Raw genomic sequence first — 18,125 nt, 5'->3', positions numbered from 1 at the left:
CTCAATGTCCACCATTATTGCTCTGAAAAGGGGAGCACAGGGCCTTACTGTGTTGGGACAAGAGACTGGACAGTTTTTTATGAAGTCAAAAAAGGGGGCTGGATCTAATCATGGGTGCCACCTGAATAGAGCTGGCCAAAAAAGGATGTTCTTGGGGACACCTGTGGACCTAGAGACCTGGGAGGGATGCCCCCAGTGTGGTGGCATAGGGGTGGACAGGGCAGATGAGTAGAGGTAAACACCCTGTGAGCAGTCCTTTATTCAAAGAGATTCTATTTTTTTTTATTTTTTCTTAGAGTATAGTTGCTTTACAACGTTGTGGTCGTTTCTGCTGTACAGCAAGACACATATGTGTATATATACATATATCCACTCTTTTTTAGATTCTTTTCCCATGTAGTCATTACAGAGTATTGAGTAGAGTTCCCTGTGCTTGACAGTAGGTCCATGTTGGTTATCTATTTTATATATAGTAGTGTGTATATGTCAATCCCAATCTCCCAATTGACCCCTCCCCCCCAACCATAAGTTTGTTTTCTACATCTGTGACTCTATTTCTGTTTTGTAAATAAGTTCATTTGTATCCTTTTTTTTAGATCAAAGGGATTCTAAATCCTGGTGGCCCCAGGTCTGCCCACAGCTGCAGGCCTAGTTATCCCATCACCCAGGAGAGGTGGTGAGACCAGAATGACTTCCCCAACCCCAATCACAGAGCTGATCCCAAGGGGTGGGAACCAAATCCAGGCCCCAGCCACTAAACCCAATGTGGGTTCCCATTTTACCTTTGCTGAAGGTAGACCCTGGTCACGCTGGGTGTGGGATAGAAAGAGATGGGTCTGTGGGCCCAGGCTCCCTTCCTAACCTTTAGTGCTCTCGGACTAAATCTCCTCATGAATACGTGGGTTACTGTTATTCACTCCAAGACCGTTTATCAAGCGAGCGTAAGCTAGGCACTCCCAGCAGCGAAAGACAGCAAGCTCCTTTCCTGACATCGACAGAATTAAACACCATCCACTCACGGTTTTATCTGAAAGCTGCTGTGGGGCTCAATCCTTCCAGCTCTTCCGGCTGCATCAAAGGATGAGCTTGAGTTGGAGGCTCAGAGAAGGGCAGACACCCGACCCAGCTGGCAGCTTTGGGGACTCAGGGCTAGAAGCGAGTTTCCTAACTGCAGGTCTGGGGTGCTCCCCGCGTCCACCGCGCTCCCCTTCCTGGGCAACAGCACTGCAGTCTTGCAGGTGAGATGGCGTCGGGCCTAGGATTCACTCGCCGCGCGTTCTGCTCCTTGAGCTCCAGCTGCCCTCCTTGGATCAGCATGCCCAGACTTTTCAAGGTTAAGAGCCATGTTTAACATCAAAAATTCATCAGCACCCCCCCCCCCACAGATATTCTACTTTGAGTATCCGTTGTGTGAGAGAATGCAAAATGGCAATAAGCTACCTTGAAGTCAGCAGTGCTTTTCAATGAATTGCTGCTTCTTAAACCACGACAGCATCTATATGCATTTGAAAAGTAGGCACATCTACCCAGGAGTGGAGTATTTCTGATGCATCAACAGACCAAGCTTGAGTGTCTGGGACCCCAAGGGCAAGTGGCACCACTGCCCTAGGCCATCTGGCTGCTGTGTGCTGGGAGGAGAGGAAGGAGGGCAGGGGCACGGGGCTGGCAGGGATCACTCCCAGCAGCCAGTAAGGGGGCATCTAGGCTGAGTCCTTGTCATCCCTTTCTTCTCCTTCTCCTGTTCCTCTCATCAGCCTCTTCAGCCTCCTCTTTCTCACCTTAAGCCCAGGGTTGGGGGGGGTGGGGGGGCCCTAGCTGGGGCTGCTGTAGCAAATGGGACACTTCCCACTGCCCGTACACACCCGTCCCCGTCGTCCTCACTGCATGTCCTGTTACATTACAGAGCCCCTCCCCTCCCCTCCCACCACGCCCACCCTCTGTGGCCACTCCCCCACACTCAGCACCATCATCGCCCTTCTCCCAGCCACCAGCCACCCCCTCCCCCGACCCCTCTGATCCTTTCCCAGCCCTATCCCTTCATGCTGCCTTCCCTGCATCGAATTTTCCACTCTCAGGCCTAAATGCTTATCTGGTCCCTTTGATCATAGGGGACATTTTTTTTTTTTTTTACATCTTTATTGGAGTATAATTGCTTTACAATGGTGTGTTAGTTTCTGCTTTATAACAAAGTGAATCAGTTATACATATACATCCTAACACATATATATGGAATTTAAGGAAAAAAAATGTCATGAAGAACCTAGGGGTAAGACACGAAAAAAGACACAGACCTACTAGAGAATGGACTTGAGGATATGGGGAGGGGGAAGGGTAAGCTGTGACAAAGCGAGAGAGAGGCATGGACATATATACATAGGGGACATTTTCTAGCAAAATCAGTCCTGTTGAGGTGACATAAGCCACCACATTTCAAACACCTCCCGGAAGAGGGCAATGCTGAATCCAAAGGCATAGAGCCCAAAAGACAGAGTTCCAGGCCCTGGGGCAGACACGTGGGAGTCATTTTCTATCGTGTGCACCAGAGCTGGCAGAGACACCTGGCTCTGGTCCCACCTATGCCACATACTGCCCCAGTGAGCTTGAGCCTGTCCCTCAGCTTCTCTGAGCCTCAGCTGACTGATCTGTCAGGTGGGGTTACGATCATGTTGTATTGCAGAGTGGCAGGGAGAAGTGGACAGAATGCTGGAAGCGCCCAGTCAGCGCCAGCCCTTGCGGAAGAGTCTGGCTGCGGCGGACTTAGGAGGACTGGGGGCGGGGCGGGGGGAGGTGCCCCAGCCAGCGAGCCGGGGTCTTCACCCGCCTCCACTTATGGACATGCCTGCTCCAGGCATAGTGGGCCCACAGCACTGTCACTTCCGGCCACACACGTTCCAGACCTGTTGGTGGGAGGGTAGTGTGGCTTTTCCAAACACAATTCTCCAGCAAACAGGCACTGGAGTTGAGTAAAAGTCTTTGCATTCTCTCCTCTGTGCTCCCATCCCAGGTTTCCTTCCTTATCCCCACCCCTTCCTGCCCATCTCTTCCCAGAAAAGGGAGGCAGACAGCCTGTCCTCAGTGCCTGTGGTCTCAATGGTCATGATGGTCCACCCCCGCAAAGTCTTCATGTTCTGCAATGTAACCCCCCCGCATCAGCCCCATCCTGCTCTGCCTTCCATAGCTAGGCCATTCCAGCCCCAATTTGGAAACACTTTTGCCCAAGGATCAGATCTACTCCTTACATCTCCCAGTAATATATACCTTGCACACAGTTTGTTGACTGACTGCATGACTGACCCAAGGATAATTGAAGGGGTCCAGGGCTGCCCCACAGCTGGCTTTCTGCCTTTCTGCAAACTGAACTTCATGGTCACCAAATACTGCCAACCTGAAGGCCTTGGAGGGCCGCTCTGAGTGACAAGAGCAGGGTCCTCTGTAGTTAGCAGTGCCAGCCACGCACCAATAGTTAATATGCTGCCACCCTTCAAAATAATTTGTTCTCTAGAGGAAACTGACACTCCCCTCACAATCTCATTAGTCATTAGAAATAATGACATCTTGCAAATCGTGCAGCCCTTTCCAGTTCCCAGAGCCACATGCTCTCCTGAGCTCACCAGAGCCTCGCAACCATCTGGTTGGGGGAGGGGGACCTTCTGCGTGGTGGATGAAAGCTCGGGAGCCAGACCACCTGGGTTCAAATCTGGGCCCTGCAGTTTTTAGCTCTGGGACGTCCGGAAAGTTGCCAAACCTCTCTGTGCCTCAGTTTCCTCATCTGTAAAGTGGGGGTGACAGTGGTACCCACCTCATAAAATTAAAGCGCTCGGAGCAGTGCTTGGCTCGTGGCGAGTGCTTCAGATGAGTCAGCCCTCATTGACCTCTCTGAGGGCATGGGTCCCAACGGAGGGAGTGAATGGATGAATCTCTGCATGTACCATATGGGCTGACACCTGCCATCTAACTGCAGGGGCCAGTCCAGCCTATCCGACTCCAAAAACCAACCTGCTCTGTGGGGTTGGAGGGCATGGCCTTGGGCTTTGAGGAACATGCATCTAGAGGGGAGACAGACAGGAAGGGAGGTCCTCCTTAGGTATCGCAGGGGCTCAGGAGGCAAAACATCAAAGAGAAGCTTCAGGTGTCTCCAGGAAACCAGCCCCACTGCAACCTATGTTAACCTCAAACCCATCAGACAAGTGGATGTTCAGGGGCCTGAGCCGAAAGAGAAGTTGCTTTAAGACAGGTCTTGAGCAGAACAGAGTTCCTTGTTTCTGAGAGCAGATACCCCAACAGGTGTGGGTGGCCGTGACTAGTTTTCTCACCTTTTACATTTTGAGCCCGTTATCTGAAGTCCTCAGAAACATCTTGGCCATCCATCCATCCATCTATCCATATTTACCTATCACTATTCACGTACCTCCGATCATAAATCTATCTGCTTTCTGCAATCATTTTTCTCTCACCTGTGTATCTATCATCCAACATTTAATCTGGATATCTAGCATCTATTAATAATGTCTGCCATCCGTCCATCTCTGTGTCTATCTGTAGTCCATTATCAGTCATGAGTTAATACAGTGAGTATTCGTGTACTTAAACGTGGACCATCTAGTTCCAAGGGGACGGGGGTGGGGTCGGGGTGACTCCAGGAGGGCTAGGGTGGCTGGAACAAAGATGGACGGGAAGGAAACTGGAGGGCTGATGAAAGCAGAGCTTGGGACCCTCCTCTCACAGCTAGCCTGGCCTGATGGATGGAGGGGAGAGGGGCATGAGAGAGGAGAGAAGAAGACGAGGGGGAGGGCTGCTAAGCCATTAGAGGGGTGGGCTTCGTGCTAACCTAGATAATCCCCCCTCAGTCTACCCCCCCAGATTAGTACAGTGTCTTTCCAGGACAACCCCGTGAGGGATGGGGGGATGCCCGGGCTCAGGTGTCAGGGCAGAGAAGGTGGGTGCTACCCTCCACCAGCACCAACACACACAGAATCCTGCAGTCTCAAGGGCTGAGCTTCTGCAGGCAGGCCGAGGGCAGAGATGGGGTGCCCAAGGAGAGATGGCCAGGAGCCGCCTGGAAAAGACCCATCCCAGCCCTTCCCGGCCCTGGCTGTGTGTTGGTATCACCTGAGTAGCTTTTGAAACAAACGAAAACCAACAACATAGAGGCCCGGACCAATCCATATCTCAGGGGCTAGCTGGGCACACCTGTATTTTGAAAGCCCCCAGGTGAATTTCATAGCATCCAGGGGTGAGAACCACCATCTTACAAGATCCAGGATTCCTGCTGTTATTCTCAGAAGTGTGTCTTGAGGAGGAAGGAGCAGACTTTGGTGCTCTAGGGGCAGGACTTGTGCTCTGGGCAGGGTTGAGCTCTCCAGGGTGCAAAAGAGGAAATATTCTTCTGGGCTGCCTCCATGGGGGCCAGGGAGACTTCTGCCAGGGTGTTCAGAAAGCATCATCCTCACCTTGGGTCATACTGGAGGAGGCTGGCCAGGTGACCTCTGAAGATTCCATCCCCACCCAGGGCCACCAGAAGTCCTTGTCACAGTTGCAGCCTCTGGTTCAGGTGTGACTCCTGCTGTGTTAGACTAGTCAGTTTGACCCTGAGCTGCGTGCACCTCCCAAGGAGGACAGTGGGCAGGCCATTAGAAGCTGGGGTGTCCCTCTCCTCCCTCGTCCCACAAGAAGCTGAGCCCCACCCTCGGTGTTAAAAATGAGCCATGGGTCAGAGGGGCAGGAGGTTTGCCGGGCACTGCATTCTGTCTCTGGCTGTGGCAGGGGGTGGGGAGGAAGGGGGTGGACCCATGAACACCATTCTCTTTGTGAGGCTGTGGGAAGATCTGCGGCCAAGGTAAGGGTCAGCCCGTGGCTAGGGTTAGAAGTTTGTCTATGGCCGGGTCATCTGCAGGCGGCGGACAACTGTGCAGCTCTACGGCTCAGCTAACAAGAGCCCCCTCCACGGTTAATAGTGTCAAGCACTCCAAGTGGGTACTGTTGCTTCTTCCCCGGTATCTGTGGCTGCCTCAGCTAGATTCTCACCCCGTCAATGAGATGTTCTTAAGGCGTTCCTTGGTCTCTCCTCCTGTTACCCCTGCTGCCTTGTGGACCACCCTGCCCTTACCCACCCCCTGCAGAAACCTCTTCCCTTTGCTGGAATGAAGGCCGGCTTTGTCTGTCTCCTTGAGAGCTGAGGACAAACTGGCCATAATTTATGCTCCCGCATGATATAAAGGAAAAAAATGCCCCATTATGCTATAAATTATCCTGTGATGGGTGAAATGCTGGAGACTGCGCCAGACGCCAGCGGAAACCCCATTAGACAACAGGGTTGGGCTGCAGAAGTCCCCATAGAACTCAGGGCCGTCTGTCGTGCGCCACGCGCCCGGGAAGGATAAGGTAGCAGATCTAATGTATAATCAGTTACCTGGAGAGCCGGCCACGTGCCGCAGCCCCAGTGAAAGGTGACTTCCATTTAGTGCCACCGCGTGCCCCAAGCGCCTTCTGGGAGGCCTGGCGCAGACTCACAGGCACGAGGGTCACGGGCTGAAGGCCAGAGAAGGAGGTCGCGAGGGATGTGGGTATGGCCTCCGGGCCCCTCACCCATGCTGCGCCTCCAGGGCTTAGCTCTTGCCTAACTCAGGGCTCCCACGCCTGCCCATCAACTCGAAAAGCACAAGAGAAGAGGGTGCAGGGACCATTCGTGGCGCCCCGGGGTGATGACAGTCTTCTGGTTCGGCCTCCCCGGTCATGCTGCAAGCCCCCGAGGGCACAGAGCCACACCTCTGCCCTGGGCAGGTACCCGGGGCTGGAGGGGTGTGGACTGTGAGTCCAGGGGATTCTGCCAGCAGGTCCGATTCTCTGTGTGGTGAGGGGAGAGGACTTTGCAGCCTAGATCCCAGGCAGAGGAAGGCCTGGGGACTCATCAGGACAGAGCTTAACATCTTTGGTCACCCAGAAGACTTCAAGCCAGCCGTGCTCTGGGCAGAAGGGCGAGTGAAACTGAGGAGGGGCTGTGAGGCACGTCTGCGGGTCGTCGGGCAGTCAGGAACCACCGGAGCCTGCTCCGTCTGAGCTAAGCAGGGCCCCACCAGGCCCCTCTTCCGGGCTCTGGACAGAAGCCCTGGCCCATGCAGAGCAATGGGGTTATTAGGCCTTTGTCAGCTGTCTGTGCAGACATGGAGGGGTGGAGAGTGAAGAGAGAGAGCAATCTCCAGGTAGCACTGTCTTCCACCAGGAAGGAGGGTGACCCGAGAGCTCAGCTCCATTCAGACCCCCTGGGTCTGAGTCCTGGCTTCCCCAGTGACTGGCTATGTCTTCTTGGGAAAGATAGTTAACTTCTCTGAGCCTCAGTTTCCTCATCTGTACGGTGGAAAGAATAAAATATCCGTTATACTTGCAAAGGGCTTATTTCAGTACGGGCGTCATGGTAAATATTTGATAAATGAGAACCATTCTGATTATTAGTATTGTGGTGGTTATAACCACCTCATGGAGGAGTGGGTGTGGTCAGAGCTGTGGTCTCCCTCGGGCAGGGGCACCACACAGCCCTGGAGAGGGAGCCAGTCTGACCAGAGCTGTCTGGGGGCAGCAGAGGCTCTGTGATGTGGGAGCTCGGTCCACTGGCTCTTGTCATGAAGAAGACACCAGGGTGACATTGAGGGGGGTGGGCCTGGGAGTCCAGTTGGACCACAGGAGAACCCCTGTGTGCTATGACTTAGGAGCCAGTCTGAGCCAAGAGAGGACATGGTAGGCAGTGAGTATGGACGCAGGGTCCGAGTCCCAAGCTAGGCTTCCAGTGGCCAGCGGTGAGGGTGCAGGCTGGGACCCTGAGGGAATTGTTGAGAATATGGTGGGTGGGGAAGAGGAAGGAGGGAGGGGGGGATGTGTCACTGTGACTCCATGTCCCACGTGCCTGTCACACTCCCTGCCTTTGCACATGCCATGCTCCCTGACCTGGGATGCCTGCCCTGTGCCTTTCTACCTGGCAAACCCTGCATGTGCAGCCCCTAGGGCCTGGCTCAAGACTTCTAGACACCCCACACTCCCAGAGCTCATCACGGCAGGCTCTGTGCCTGCAGCATGGCCGCTGCCCACTCATCTCCAGGAGACACTCACTTCCCAGTTTCTGAGGAATCCTGGAGTTCAGTGTCCTGCAGATGCCAAGGACATGATCTTGGAGACAAGAGGAGGAACGGCAGTGCACACGCAGTGCCCTGCCCTGGGGCAGGCCATGCATGGAGTATTCCTGAGACTTCACAAGACCTACGTTTCTGAGCAGAGGGATGGCGGGATCGGGGGAGTCAGAGTGTGGGGTGCCTGTGCAGCCCCTCACAAGGCTTGTGCTCAGCAAGACGGGAGCACCTGCGGGGTCTGAGCAGGAGATAGACAGGATGTGCCTCGGGTTGTAGCTGACTCCTGTGGCTGCCCTGTGGAGAGCAGCCAGCAGGGGCCTGGGTGGATGGCGGGAGACAATGAGGAAGGGACTCTCACGGCCTGGGCCCTACCCCGAAGCATTTAGAAGGCAGAGCTGGCTGAAAGAATGCGAGTGGGGGAGACTGGGTGTGCCCTGCATTCTCCCACCCCGACATCAAACAGAGACCGTCTGGAGGGAGCTGGCCAGATCAAGGCCTGGCACGGCCTGCCCTGGGGGCCGGAGCGGCTGAGGGGCCTCATTTTCATCCCCAGGGGAGCGGGAGCCCCATCTTGGCCCTTCTCACCGCCCCATCCCCAGCAGCCTTTAATCTGGTTTGATGTCTCCTTCAGTCTTCTTCCCAGGCAGGAAGGCTTTAACCTTGGGAGGCGGCTCCCGCCCAGCTGCTCCCCTGGCCCTGGCTCTGGCACAGTATGAGTTGTGGGGACAAAGGGGGGCCTCGCTCGGCTCCTTACTGGCGCACTTCACGTGGAGAGCTCTCCCAGGCCTGGCCCGTCTCAGGAGGGCAGTGACACGGGCACATGGCTGCAGAGGGACCCCAATCCAGGCCCTTAACCTTGTTGTGGATGGCGAGGCTGGAAACTCCCGCACCAGCAGGAGAGCGGGCAGTTGTGGGTCCCCAGGCAGGAGAAGAGGGGGTGCAGACCCCCAGCCCTACCCGCTGCTCCCCTGTTTGAAAGGCAGGTGTGGGACTGCGTGCTGCCCGCCTCAGGGCTGGCCGGGAGGGGGAAGAGGAGGCCTCTGGACTCAGGGTGGGGGGTCAGCGACCTTGAAAGTGGCACAGATTTCAGTTCAGATGACCAGTTTGACACCTTCTTGTCCCTTAGGAGCCAGGGTGCTTGGCGGGTCAGGACACGGAGAATGCATGGAAAGGGCACAGAGGGGTCTCAGTGTAACTTCGGGGGAAACGTCCCTCGTTGTGGATTAATCCAGGCAGACCACGTGGAGGGTGTTGGGGAGCATCTCAGAGGGCCCCCAAATGCTGCCATTTGGTCAGGGGAGGCAAAGGAAAGCCCAGCTTCCAGGCTGACCCCTGGCAGATGACTGTTCAGTGTCCCTGGGGTCCTCTCCACACCCAAGGGGTGGGGTGGGCATCCCCATCCCACCAGCTGCCACTGCTGCGGGTGAGCAGTAGTCCTGGCTGTAACTCGTGCAGAGCTGCATTTATTGAGCATTTGTGCCAGGCTCTGGGCTAAAATCCTCAGGTACCTTAACTAATTTCATCTCCCAGCAGCCCTATGAGGTGGGTGTGATTATTCTCCCCTCTTACAGATGAGGAACTGGAGGCCCAGGGAGGGTATGTGACTTGCCTAAGGGGGCCCAGTCAACCAGGATTTGACAAAGCGCCTCAGTTACTCTCTGCAAGACGCCCCGGCCCCGCCCCTCCTGTCAAGTCTGTGTGCCTTCGATTCAAGGTCCTTCCTCATCTATGGGTGAAGTTAGGGAGAAGGAACAGGTTTTTCCCCCTAAGACTCACTACCTGTGGCCCTTTGGGCATGAAATCACTCCCCAGGGAGAGCAGATGGTCCTGGGATCCAGAAGGCGGTCCGGCAAGTCCTCTGGTCCCACAGTAAAGAGGCCACGAGATGCTGAGGGTCTGGCATGGCCTCTGCCAGCAGCTGAGGGGCAGGTGTATGGGTACCCGGGGCTCTGGGTTCTGGCCCTGCTCTGCCCACTCCCGGGGCCAAAGGCTCAAGAGCAGGAGAGAGTCCTCTGGCTCAGTCACTGGGAGTGTCTGAAAGTTTCTTCTCACTCCCCAAACTGCTGCCCTTGAGCCTCCAGGGCCCTATCAGAGTGTCTCCTACAGGTCTGGCCCTACATACCCCCACCCCCCACCCCCAGCCAGGCCCTCCTGGTCTCCTAGCAACCCCTCTGGCTGCCCCACCAGCCACAGAACTCAAAACCATTTATTCCCCACCCCGGCCCCTGGCCCCCCCGGTTCTCCCCAGCTCAGGTCCCCCCACAAACCCTCCCTCGGCAGCTGGAGGGAAGAGAACAGTAAAAATCTACTGCGGCCATAAAGGCATCAGCCATCTGAACATTCATCCACGGCGCCCCAGCAGTCGTCTATCCTTAAGTGTGAAATATTGTTTAATGCCAATGGCAATGAGCGAATCAAGTTTTGTAAATTAAACCGGAATTTGAGCACTAGCGCCAGGGTGCTGGCATTTGGCAAGTCACGTGGTGCTGCTGCCACCCACCTCCTCCCCCCTCGGGGCCCCACTCATCCTGCACAGCCAGCAGAGTGCTCCCCGCACACACGTCTGGGGGCTCCGAGGTACCACCCTGATATACCCCAAGAGGGGCCTGTCCTCAACTAGCTGTCAGTGTGTTGCTTCTCTGTTTTCTGGGCTCTCCTTTTAAAATGCAAATCCTTCCAGCCAGAGTCCCGTTCTGCCCAGACGTTCCAAGTGAACAAGAGAGGAGTCTGTCTCCCAACTGGAGGGGCTGGAGGAAGCATGAGATTCTGGCAACTAGACTCCTCTGCCTTTTCATCTGCACTTAAATCTTCCCGGAGGTGTCCCCCAATGCTAATAGGTTGGGAAACTGAAACTCAGAATTAGATTGAGGTTCTGGGAGAATGAAGAATACTCCCGAGGTCAGAGGACTGGGAGATGTGTGTGTGTTGGTGGGGGTTACGGCAGGCAAGAGGGAGTTGGGAAAGCAAAGTCCAGCTCCCCCTGAACCCCCAGGCAGGGACCACTTGGGAGCAAGTGAAAAGAACAGCCCTCCCATCTCTTAGCTTTTGCTTAAATCCTGTTGTGGGTCTGGAGCCCCTGACCCTGACGCCAGGCCACCTCCTCCTGGAAGCCTTCAGAGTGTTGCCACTGCCCCCTTCCCCAACTGGCCCCTACAGACCTGCAGTCCAGAGCTATTGCCTGGCTGTCCTCTCTCATGGGGGGCTCCGTGGCAGAGGCTCTGGGGCCAAAGACTGGATTCTCCAGGGATCTGAGAGCCAAGCATCCCCCCCCCCACACACTTGCCCAAAGAGGAAAACCAGAAGGGCCCCCAAGACTCATCTCAGACTCTCTGATCAGCCGAGTCCCAGGCACACAGTCAGTGCTCAGTCAATGCTTGCTGCAGGAGTGACCAGAGGCGGGATGCCAGGGGCTCTGTTCCATTCCCTCCTCAGGTGGTTGTAAACACGTGCACCTGACAGAACTTGGTACTTTTCCCATCCGTTATTTTATTGGCTTCCCCCTCCCACAGCTCCCGGGGAGGGGGAGGAAGATAAACTGTGCCCACTCCCCCCACAGTGAGAGCATGACATCTGGGCACAGAGAGCTGAGTTGCCCGCTCTGGTTCAGGAAGGGCCGGGACTAGTGCCAACCTTCTGGGGTGTCACACCCCTGCCTCCTGGAACCCCAGGTGCTCCCTCACCCCTGCAGACACAGGCACTCATAGCTTAAAAGAGCAGGAAGGCAGCAGCAAGGGGGTCAGGATTAGTAATTCAAGAGACTCCAAGAACCTGGGTTTAGTCCCGGCCCCAGCTGCCCCGACCTCCTCATCTAAAAAAGGTGGGAGCCTTGGTGTTTTCCAGGGTCCAGCCCAGCTCTGCCATTCTGCCGCCTTGTTACTGCTGGGGAGGGCACACCAGCTCTGGGGGCCACTCTGTCGCAGCCCTGTGGGCCTTTGTCTTGTTCTGGAACTTATATATTGTGGACGGCCTCTGTCCCCATCCGGAAGTCAGCTCCAGTGAGCTGACTCACCTCTCTTGTTTCCTGCTGTAGAAGCAGTGCATGGAACAGTGTCTGGCACAGAGAAGTTGCTCAGCAAACAGTTGTTGAATCACTGCGGGAGCATGAGCCCCTTGATCGGCCCCTGGGCCAGGAGGAGCCCATGTGAAAACCCAAGGGCAGAGATTTGGGGTATTTGCCCATCCCCCAGCAGGTCAAAGCTTTCCTGTGCCAGCCACTGGGCTCAGCCCAGGAAGTCAGAAGTTGAGCTTAATGGAGCCGCCTGCCTGCCCCAAGCTGGGCTCCGTCAAGAGGCAGATACTGGGCTGCAGACTGGCCTCCTGCATCTCTGAGGGAGACTGCTCCCATGCGGTCTCAGCGACCTCCCACTCAGGGATGTCTTCAGCCCATTTTCCCCCTGACCCTGAGGTCTGTCCTTCACCTCCCATCAAGGTGGCCTGCGTGTCCCAGTCCCAGCAATACCTGCCTGAACATCTCCTCAGAGGAGCAGCGACAGCCCCACAGCCATAAAACGGGCTCAGGCTGAGGGTTCATGGGGGCCAGTGAGAGCATCATAGCCCCACCATCAGCCAGGGACCCTGCGTCACTCAGGCAGGAGGGCTGGGGGCAGGGACTGCTCAGCGTGTCCCAGGAAATCGGGGTCTGTGTCCATGATGGAGCGGGTGGGAAGTGGCTGGGGAAATGGAGTCATTCTCTGAGACTCTCGCTAGGTTGGCATAAGATCCAAGACACCAGCCAAATGGTGTCACTGGTCATCTGACACAGCTTGGGGACAGAGCCTTGGGAAAGTGGCCGGGGGAAGGAGGGCATGGGGGGTGGGAACACAAGGAGAGATTGTCCATCTCAGCTGAGCAGCTACAGCCTGAGTCCAGTCCAAACTGTCACTTCAAGTGCTCCTCCTCCAGATGTGGATCCTCTGGCCTCTCCCTCCCTGTGACCTCTGTCCCCTCCAGTCAGGGCAGGGAGCTCCATTTCCTCTTCCTCCTGGATAGAGAACCCCAGGTCATGGTCATCGCTGTTGTTGTTACTGCTGGCCAGGCTCTGTCCTGCAGCATCTCCTGGGAGCCTATTGTCCACCACATGAGGAGGGCTGAGTTATTCCCATTTTAGAGACCGAAAAACCTGAGGGGGCGAACAGGTATGCAGCTGGAAGGCAGCAGAGCTGGGGTGTGAGCCAGTGGGCCCGGGCCGAAGGAGGAGATCCACCCTCAGACTGAGTCCTTCCACTCCCTGGTCTGAAAGGCCTTAGAATCACTCACCCAGTACCAAAGCCAACTGGAAATAAAGAGCATCCTAGAAACAAATAAACCTTTGTGTTGGGTGGGGTCGATCCAGATCACCTGGACGAAGTGAGTCTGGAGCCAGGTTTATCTGGTTTCTGGCAGCCTTCCAGACAGGTAAGGCTAGTTGTAGTTTCCCTGGGGAAGTCCGGACAGGCAGGAAGAGCGGGAGCCTGGCCCCCTCCACATTGGGAAAGTCCTCAAACAGGAAGGGCCTAGAACGGAGAACTGAGAATTGGCAGTAAGGGGTGATTTCAGGGAGTGGAAGAAGGAATTAGAAAAAACAAACAAACAAAAAAACTCTGGCAAAAGGGAAGTGGCTGGATAGGAAGGCACGTGGGGATGAATTTTAATGTAATCAGAAAGCTGTCATAATGAAACGAGAGGAATATGTTCAGACGTCAGGAGAGAGGCAGGAGCTGCGGCTCCAGCATCTAAACCAGGCTCGGTGCAGGACCCGCCTTCTCTTCCTTTCCTAGTTCCTTCCTGGGAGGAGATGTTTGACCAGGAGCGTCAGGGATGAGCAGGGGGCAGGTTTTCACTTCTTTGTCTTCCTGGAAATCCCATTTAATTGGAGCCTTTAAAAGGGGCTGGGGGAGGGGGAGCACCTGGCCGACCTGGGGAGCAGAATTTCAAGGCTCTACTGAAGGCTTCCAAACTCGATTCACTTCATGTAAATGCTGCTGTGCTTCTGGGAGTTAAACATAAGCCCTCGGCCCTCTCGCCTCTGTCTCTGCCCTCTCCTTCTGCCTGGCTCTTCTCTCTGCTCTTTTTTTTTTTTTTTTGCGGTACTCGGGCCTCTCACTGCTGTGGCCCCTCCTGCTGCGGAGCACAGGCTCCAGACGCGCAGGCCCAGCATCCACGGCTCACGGTCCCAGCCACTCCGCGGCATCTGGGGTCCTCTCAGACCGGGGCACGAACCCGTATCCCCTGCATTGGCAGGCGGACTCTCAACCACTGCACCACCAGGGAAGCCCTCTCTCTTCTCTTTGTTTCTAGTTCTTTTCCCTCTGTCTCCGCCATTTCCCCTCCCTTTCTGCTTCGAACCCTATCTCCTCCTGTCCCTCCTCAGGAGGAAGTTTCACCCCTTCCACTCCCTCTGTCTTCCTTCCGCTTGCTCTCCCAGTCTCTGCTTCCCCCAGCCCAGAGCTTGGAGTTGGGGATGCCTGGAGATGGGGCAGGGGCGTGCCCAGCCCTGCCAGCGCCTGAGCCGTCAGGCGGAGCGCCCAGGCTAGGGCAGGCTCCGGGCCCAGAGCTTTGGCTGAAGCCCACCCATGTTGGAGGTCCAGGCTGGCGTGCCCTGACGCAACATTGGTCACAGGAACTGACAATGATACCCCGTGGGCATGGAAGGGGCACCTCATCGCTGAGAGCTTGCCCAGTGCTGAGTGCTCCAGGCTGGTGGTACCAGCAGGGCGGTGGTCAGGCCTTCCTGAGGAGGACTCTGCGGTGGCTTGTGAAGCAGGGCAGGGCCTGGAGGTTTCCTCCGCTTCGCTCCAGACCTCTGGTCAGCCCCTCGTCTCTATGTGAACTCTCCTGGCCGTGTGAGTGACGGGGGTGCTCTGGTGCAGGAGGTACCAACCACCCTGAATCCAGGAGGACACGGTCCTGGAGTGCCCTTGCATTCTGTGGAAACTGTGAACACAAGGCCATTTGCAATTTTGGGGTGGGTATTTCTGCAGTCTTGGCTGTGTGTGTCAGTTATTGAAGAGTCAACAAGCATCTAGAGGGTGTCTGCCACCACGGGGACCCTGTTCCAGCAGCTATGGCTGCCTAACAACTTAACCCCAAACGGAGTGGTATAAAACAACCATTTATTCTGCTCATGGATTCTGTGGTCAGGAATTCAGACGGGGCACAGCTTGGACAGAGACAGTTTGGCACAGCTTGGACAGTCGTCTCTGCTGCAGGATGTCTGGGCCTCAGCTGGAAGACTCACAGGCTGGGGCCTGGAATCATCTCAGGACTCATTTGCTCCATGTCTGGTGGCTGATGCTGGCTGTCAGCTGGAGGCCTGGGTTCCTTTCCGTGTGGACTCCTGGTATGAGCTAGTTGGGGTTCTTCACAGCATGGTGGCTGGCTTCCACAGAGCAACCATGCCCAAAAGAGAAAGCTGAGAGTGGAAGCTGATCCTTTTTTATGACCGAGCCTTTGAAAGCAGCTCGTGTCACTTCTGCCATTCTTTATTGGTTAGAGCAGTCACAGCCCCGCCCAGATTCAAGGGGAGGGAACTTAGACCCCACCTCCCTGGGAGGAGTGAAAGTCACACTGCAGTAAGAGCTTGTGGGATGGGAAATCTTTTTGCAGTCACAAGCTACTACAAATCCACACAGCCTAACGGGATCCCTGTCACCCTAAGCACACATCTGAGTGCTGTCAACAAACCATTTGGTACTCAACACAAGCGTTGGGGGGAGGCTACTGAGGGAGCCCAGTCTTCAGAAACAGGCCCTCCAAAGTGCCCAGGGCTGAATTTCGCAGCATGAATAGGAAGGGGCAAGAGGAGGGAGCACCAGATGGAGGTAAGAACATGTGAGGCAGAAAGGAGGTGTGCTCCTGGGACTGGCATAGGGCATTCATTCATTCATTCCGTAGCTCAGTCCTGCAGGCCTACTATGTGCCTGCTACCACTGCTCCAGCAGAGGCCTGGCCTCTTGCCTCAGGGAGCATAGATTGAGGGATGGGGAGCTAGACAGAAACCTACTACTCAGGCAAAGTAGTTAATACTTGTCCTTTGAATTTTGGACCATGGGAAAGGCTGAGACAGAGAATAAAGAAGTGGAAGGAGGGGCTTTGATGAGAAAGCAATATTTAAACTGAGACCTAGCATTAGAGGATTCAACTTTGTGATGTGGAGGACACTCCAGGCAGAGAGAACAGCATATGCAAAGGCCCTGTGGCAGACTTGCCAGTTGTAAATTAATTTTGGTATCTGGGGGTGAAAGTGGCTGAGGAAGATAGTTTGTGTCTAAGAGGAAGGAGGAAGAGAACGTAGGGCTGCCCATACGACCTGTGTGCCGGTGCCTGCCAGTGGCCCTGCCCCTCAGTGTGAGGTCTGCTCTCTAGGCAGGAAGGGGCAGAGTCGCTGCAATCCTGCCCCCTCTTAGACCCAACCCCTCCTACCTCCCCTCCCCCTCTGGCCTTGCCCTCCTCTCCCCGTAACCCCCTCACCCCGCGTCCTTCCTCCCCTTCTAGCGGTGCCCCACCCGCCTCCCTCTCTTTGTTTTCCCTCCCCCTCCTGCTGTGCGCCCCCTTCCCGCCCCCTACCCAGCTCCTACCCTTCCCCTCCGTAACCCTTCCACCTCCGGCCGTGCCCTCCCCCCGGCCCCGACCCCGCGCAGCCGGGCCCCCGGCCCGGGTAAGCATCTCCTAATTTTGTTCCAGAAGATAGAAAACTCTTTGTGGGCATGCTCAACAAGCAGCAGTCTGAGGACGATGTGCGCCGCCTCTTTGAGGCCTTCGGGAACATCGAGGAGTGTACCATTCTGCGCGGGCCAGACGGCAACAGCAAGGGTGCGTGGGGGCGGGGCGGGGAGTGGGTGGGGCGAGCAGGTGGGCGGGGCGGGGCGGGGCCGCGGGTCTCCTGCCCCCCTGACGGCAGAGTCCCGAGCCGTCTGGGGCTGGCCCCGTCGGGCAAGCGGGGTAAGGCTGCTTGGAAGGGGCGAGGCGCTTGGGCCTGCGGGGATGGAAAGGCCGCGATGCAAGTCGCGGGGGACGGGGCCACTTAAGGGTCCTTGGAAGACTCTGGCCGGTCCCGGTCTTTCTCTGCCTCCTTGTGTGGCTCTGAGTTTGTCGGTTCTCTCTCACTCTTTCTGTGTCTCACTCTGCTTTCTTCTGGGAGGCGCCCTCTCCCCTCGGCCCCTCCCGTGCCCCGTCTTTCAGTCCTCCGCTTCTCTGACCTTCCTCTGGGCCCTGGCGCCGTGGCTCAGCCTCTCCCGTCCCCCCAGGGTGCGCCTTTGTGAAGTACTCCTCCCACGCCGAGGCGCAAGCCGCCATCAACGCTCTGCACGGCAGCCAGACCATGCCGGTGAGTGCGGCCGCCCCGGGGGAGTTGGGAGCGGGGAGGGAACGGGGCAATGAGGGACAGAGACATCCCGGCCACCCCACGCATCCGCGGGGCCCCGACAGCCCTCGCGCGCTCGGCCACAGGATGCCAAACGCTTGCGGTGCTCACAGCCTCCCCATGAGACCGCAAGGCACTGCCAATATCCGCACTTCTAAGACAAGGACATTGAGGCCCAGAGATGTTAAGAAAGTGGCCCAAGGTCACCCAGATAGAAAAAGCCTGAGGTGGGGGTGGGGGGTTAAGACTCCAGACCCCTGGACGAAGGGTTCGTGCTTGTCACCGTGCCACCTACCCCGCCCCCATAGCACCCCGTGGAGAGGACTGGGTGGGCCCAGGCCAGGGAGCAGAGGCGGTTAGGGCTGGTGGGCCTCACGCACAGTCCTGGCTGCAGGGAGCCTCATCCAGTCTGGTGGTCAAGTTCGCCGACACCGACAAGGAGCGCACAATGCGGCGAATGCAGCAGATGGCTGGCCAAATGGGCATGTTCAACCCCATGGCCATCCCGTTCGGGGCCTACGGTGCCTACGCACAGGCAGTAAGTGAGGGCACAGCAGGGCGGGGCTGGGGGCCGCAGGTCTTCGCAAATCCTAGGAAGCACTGACTGGAACAGGGAGAGAGGTTCAGTGTCCTGCTGACACCACACCACCCCCGCCACCGATCATGGA

At 56.4% G+C, this 18,125-nt stretch overlaps 1 protein-coding gene across 50 annotated transcripts in view; it reads left to right on the top strand.

Moving 5' to 3' along the window:
* CELF4 (CUGBP Elav-like family member 4) overlaps nucleotides 1–18,125 on the top strand; it is a 296,327-nt gene that overhangs the window by 250,841 nt on the left and 27,361 nt on the right. For 27 of the 50 annotated variants that reach the window (XM_060028930.1, XM_060028927.1, XM_060028933.1 and 24 more), the window contains exons 4-6: nucleotides 16,779–16,907; nucleotides 17,342–17,421; nucleotides 17,852–17,995. In XM_060028930.1, coding sequence (XP_059884913.1) covers nucleotides 16,779–16,907; nucleotides 17,342–17,421; nucleotides 17,852–17,995 — 353 coding nt within the window. The remainder of the gene's footprint in view (nucleotides 1–16,778; nucleotides 16,908–17,341; nucleotides 17,422–17,851; nucleotides 17,996–18,125) is intronic. The other 23 variants (XM_060028935.1, XM_060028974.2, XM_060028934.1 and 20 more) reach the window with 1 other exon arrangement.

Source organism: Delphinus delphis, chromosome 13 (assembly GCF_949987515.2).
Source record: "Delphinus delphis chromosome 13, mDelDel1.2, whole genome shotgun sequence".
Classification (NCBI taxonomy): domain Eukaryota; kingdom Metazoa; phylum Chordata; class Mammalia; order Artiodactyla; family Delphinidae; genus Delphinus; species Delphinus delphis.
Note: the sequence above shows the minus strand (reverse complement) of the source record. Positions and strands in the feature narration are given on the sequence as shown.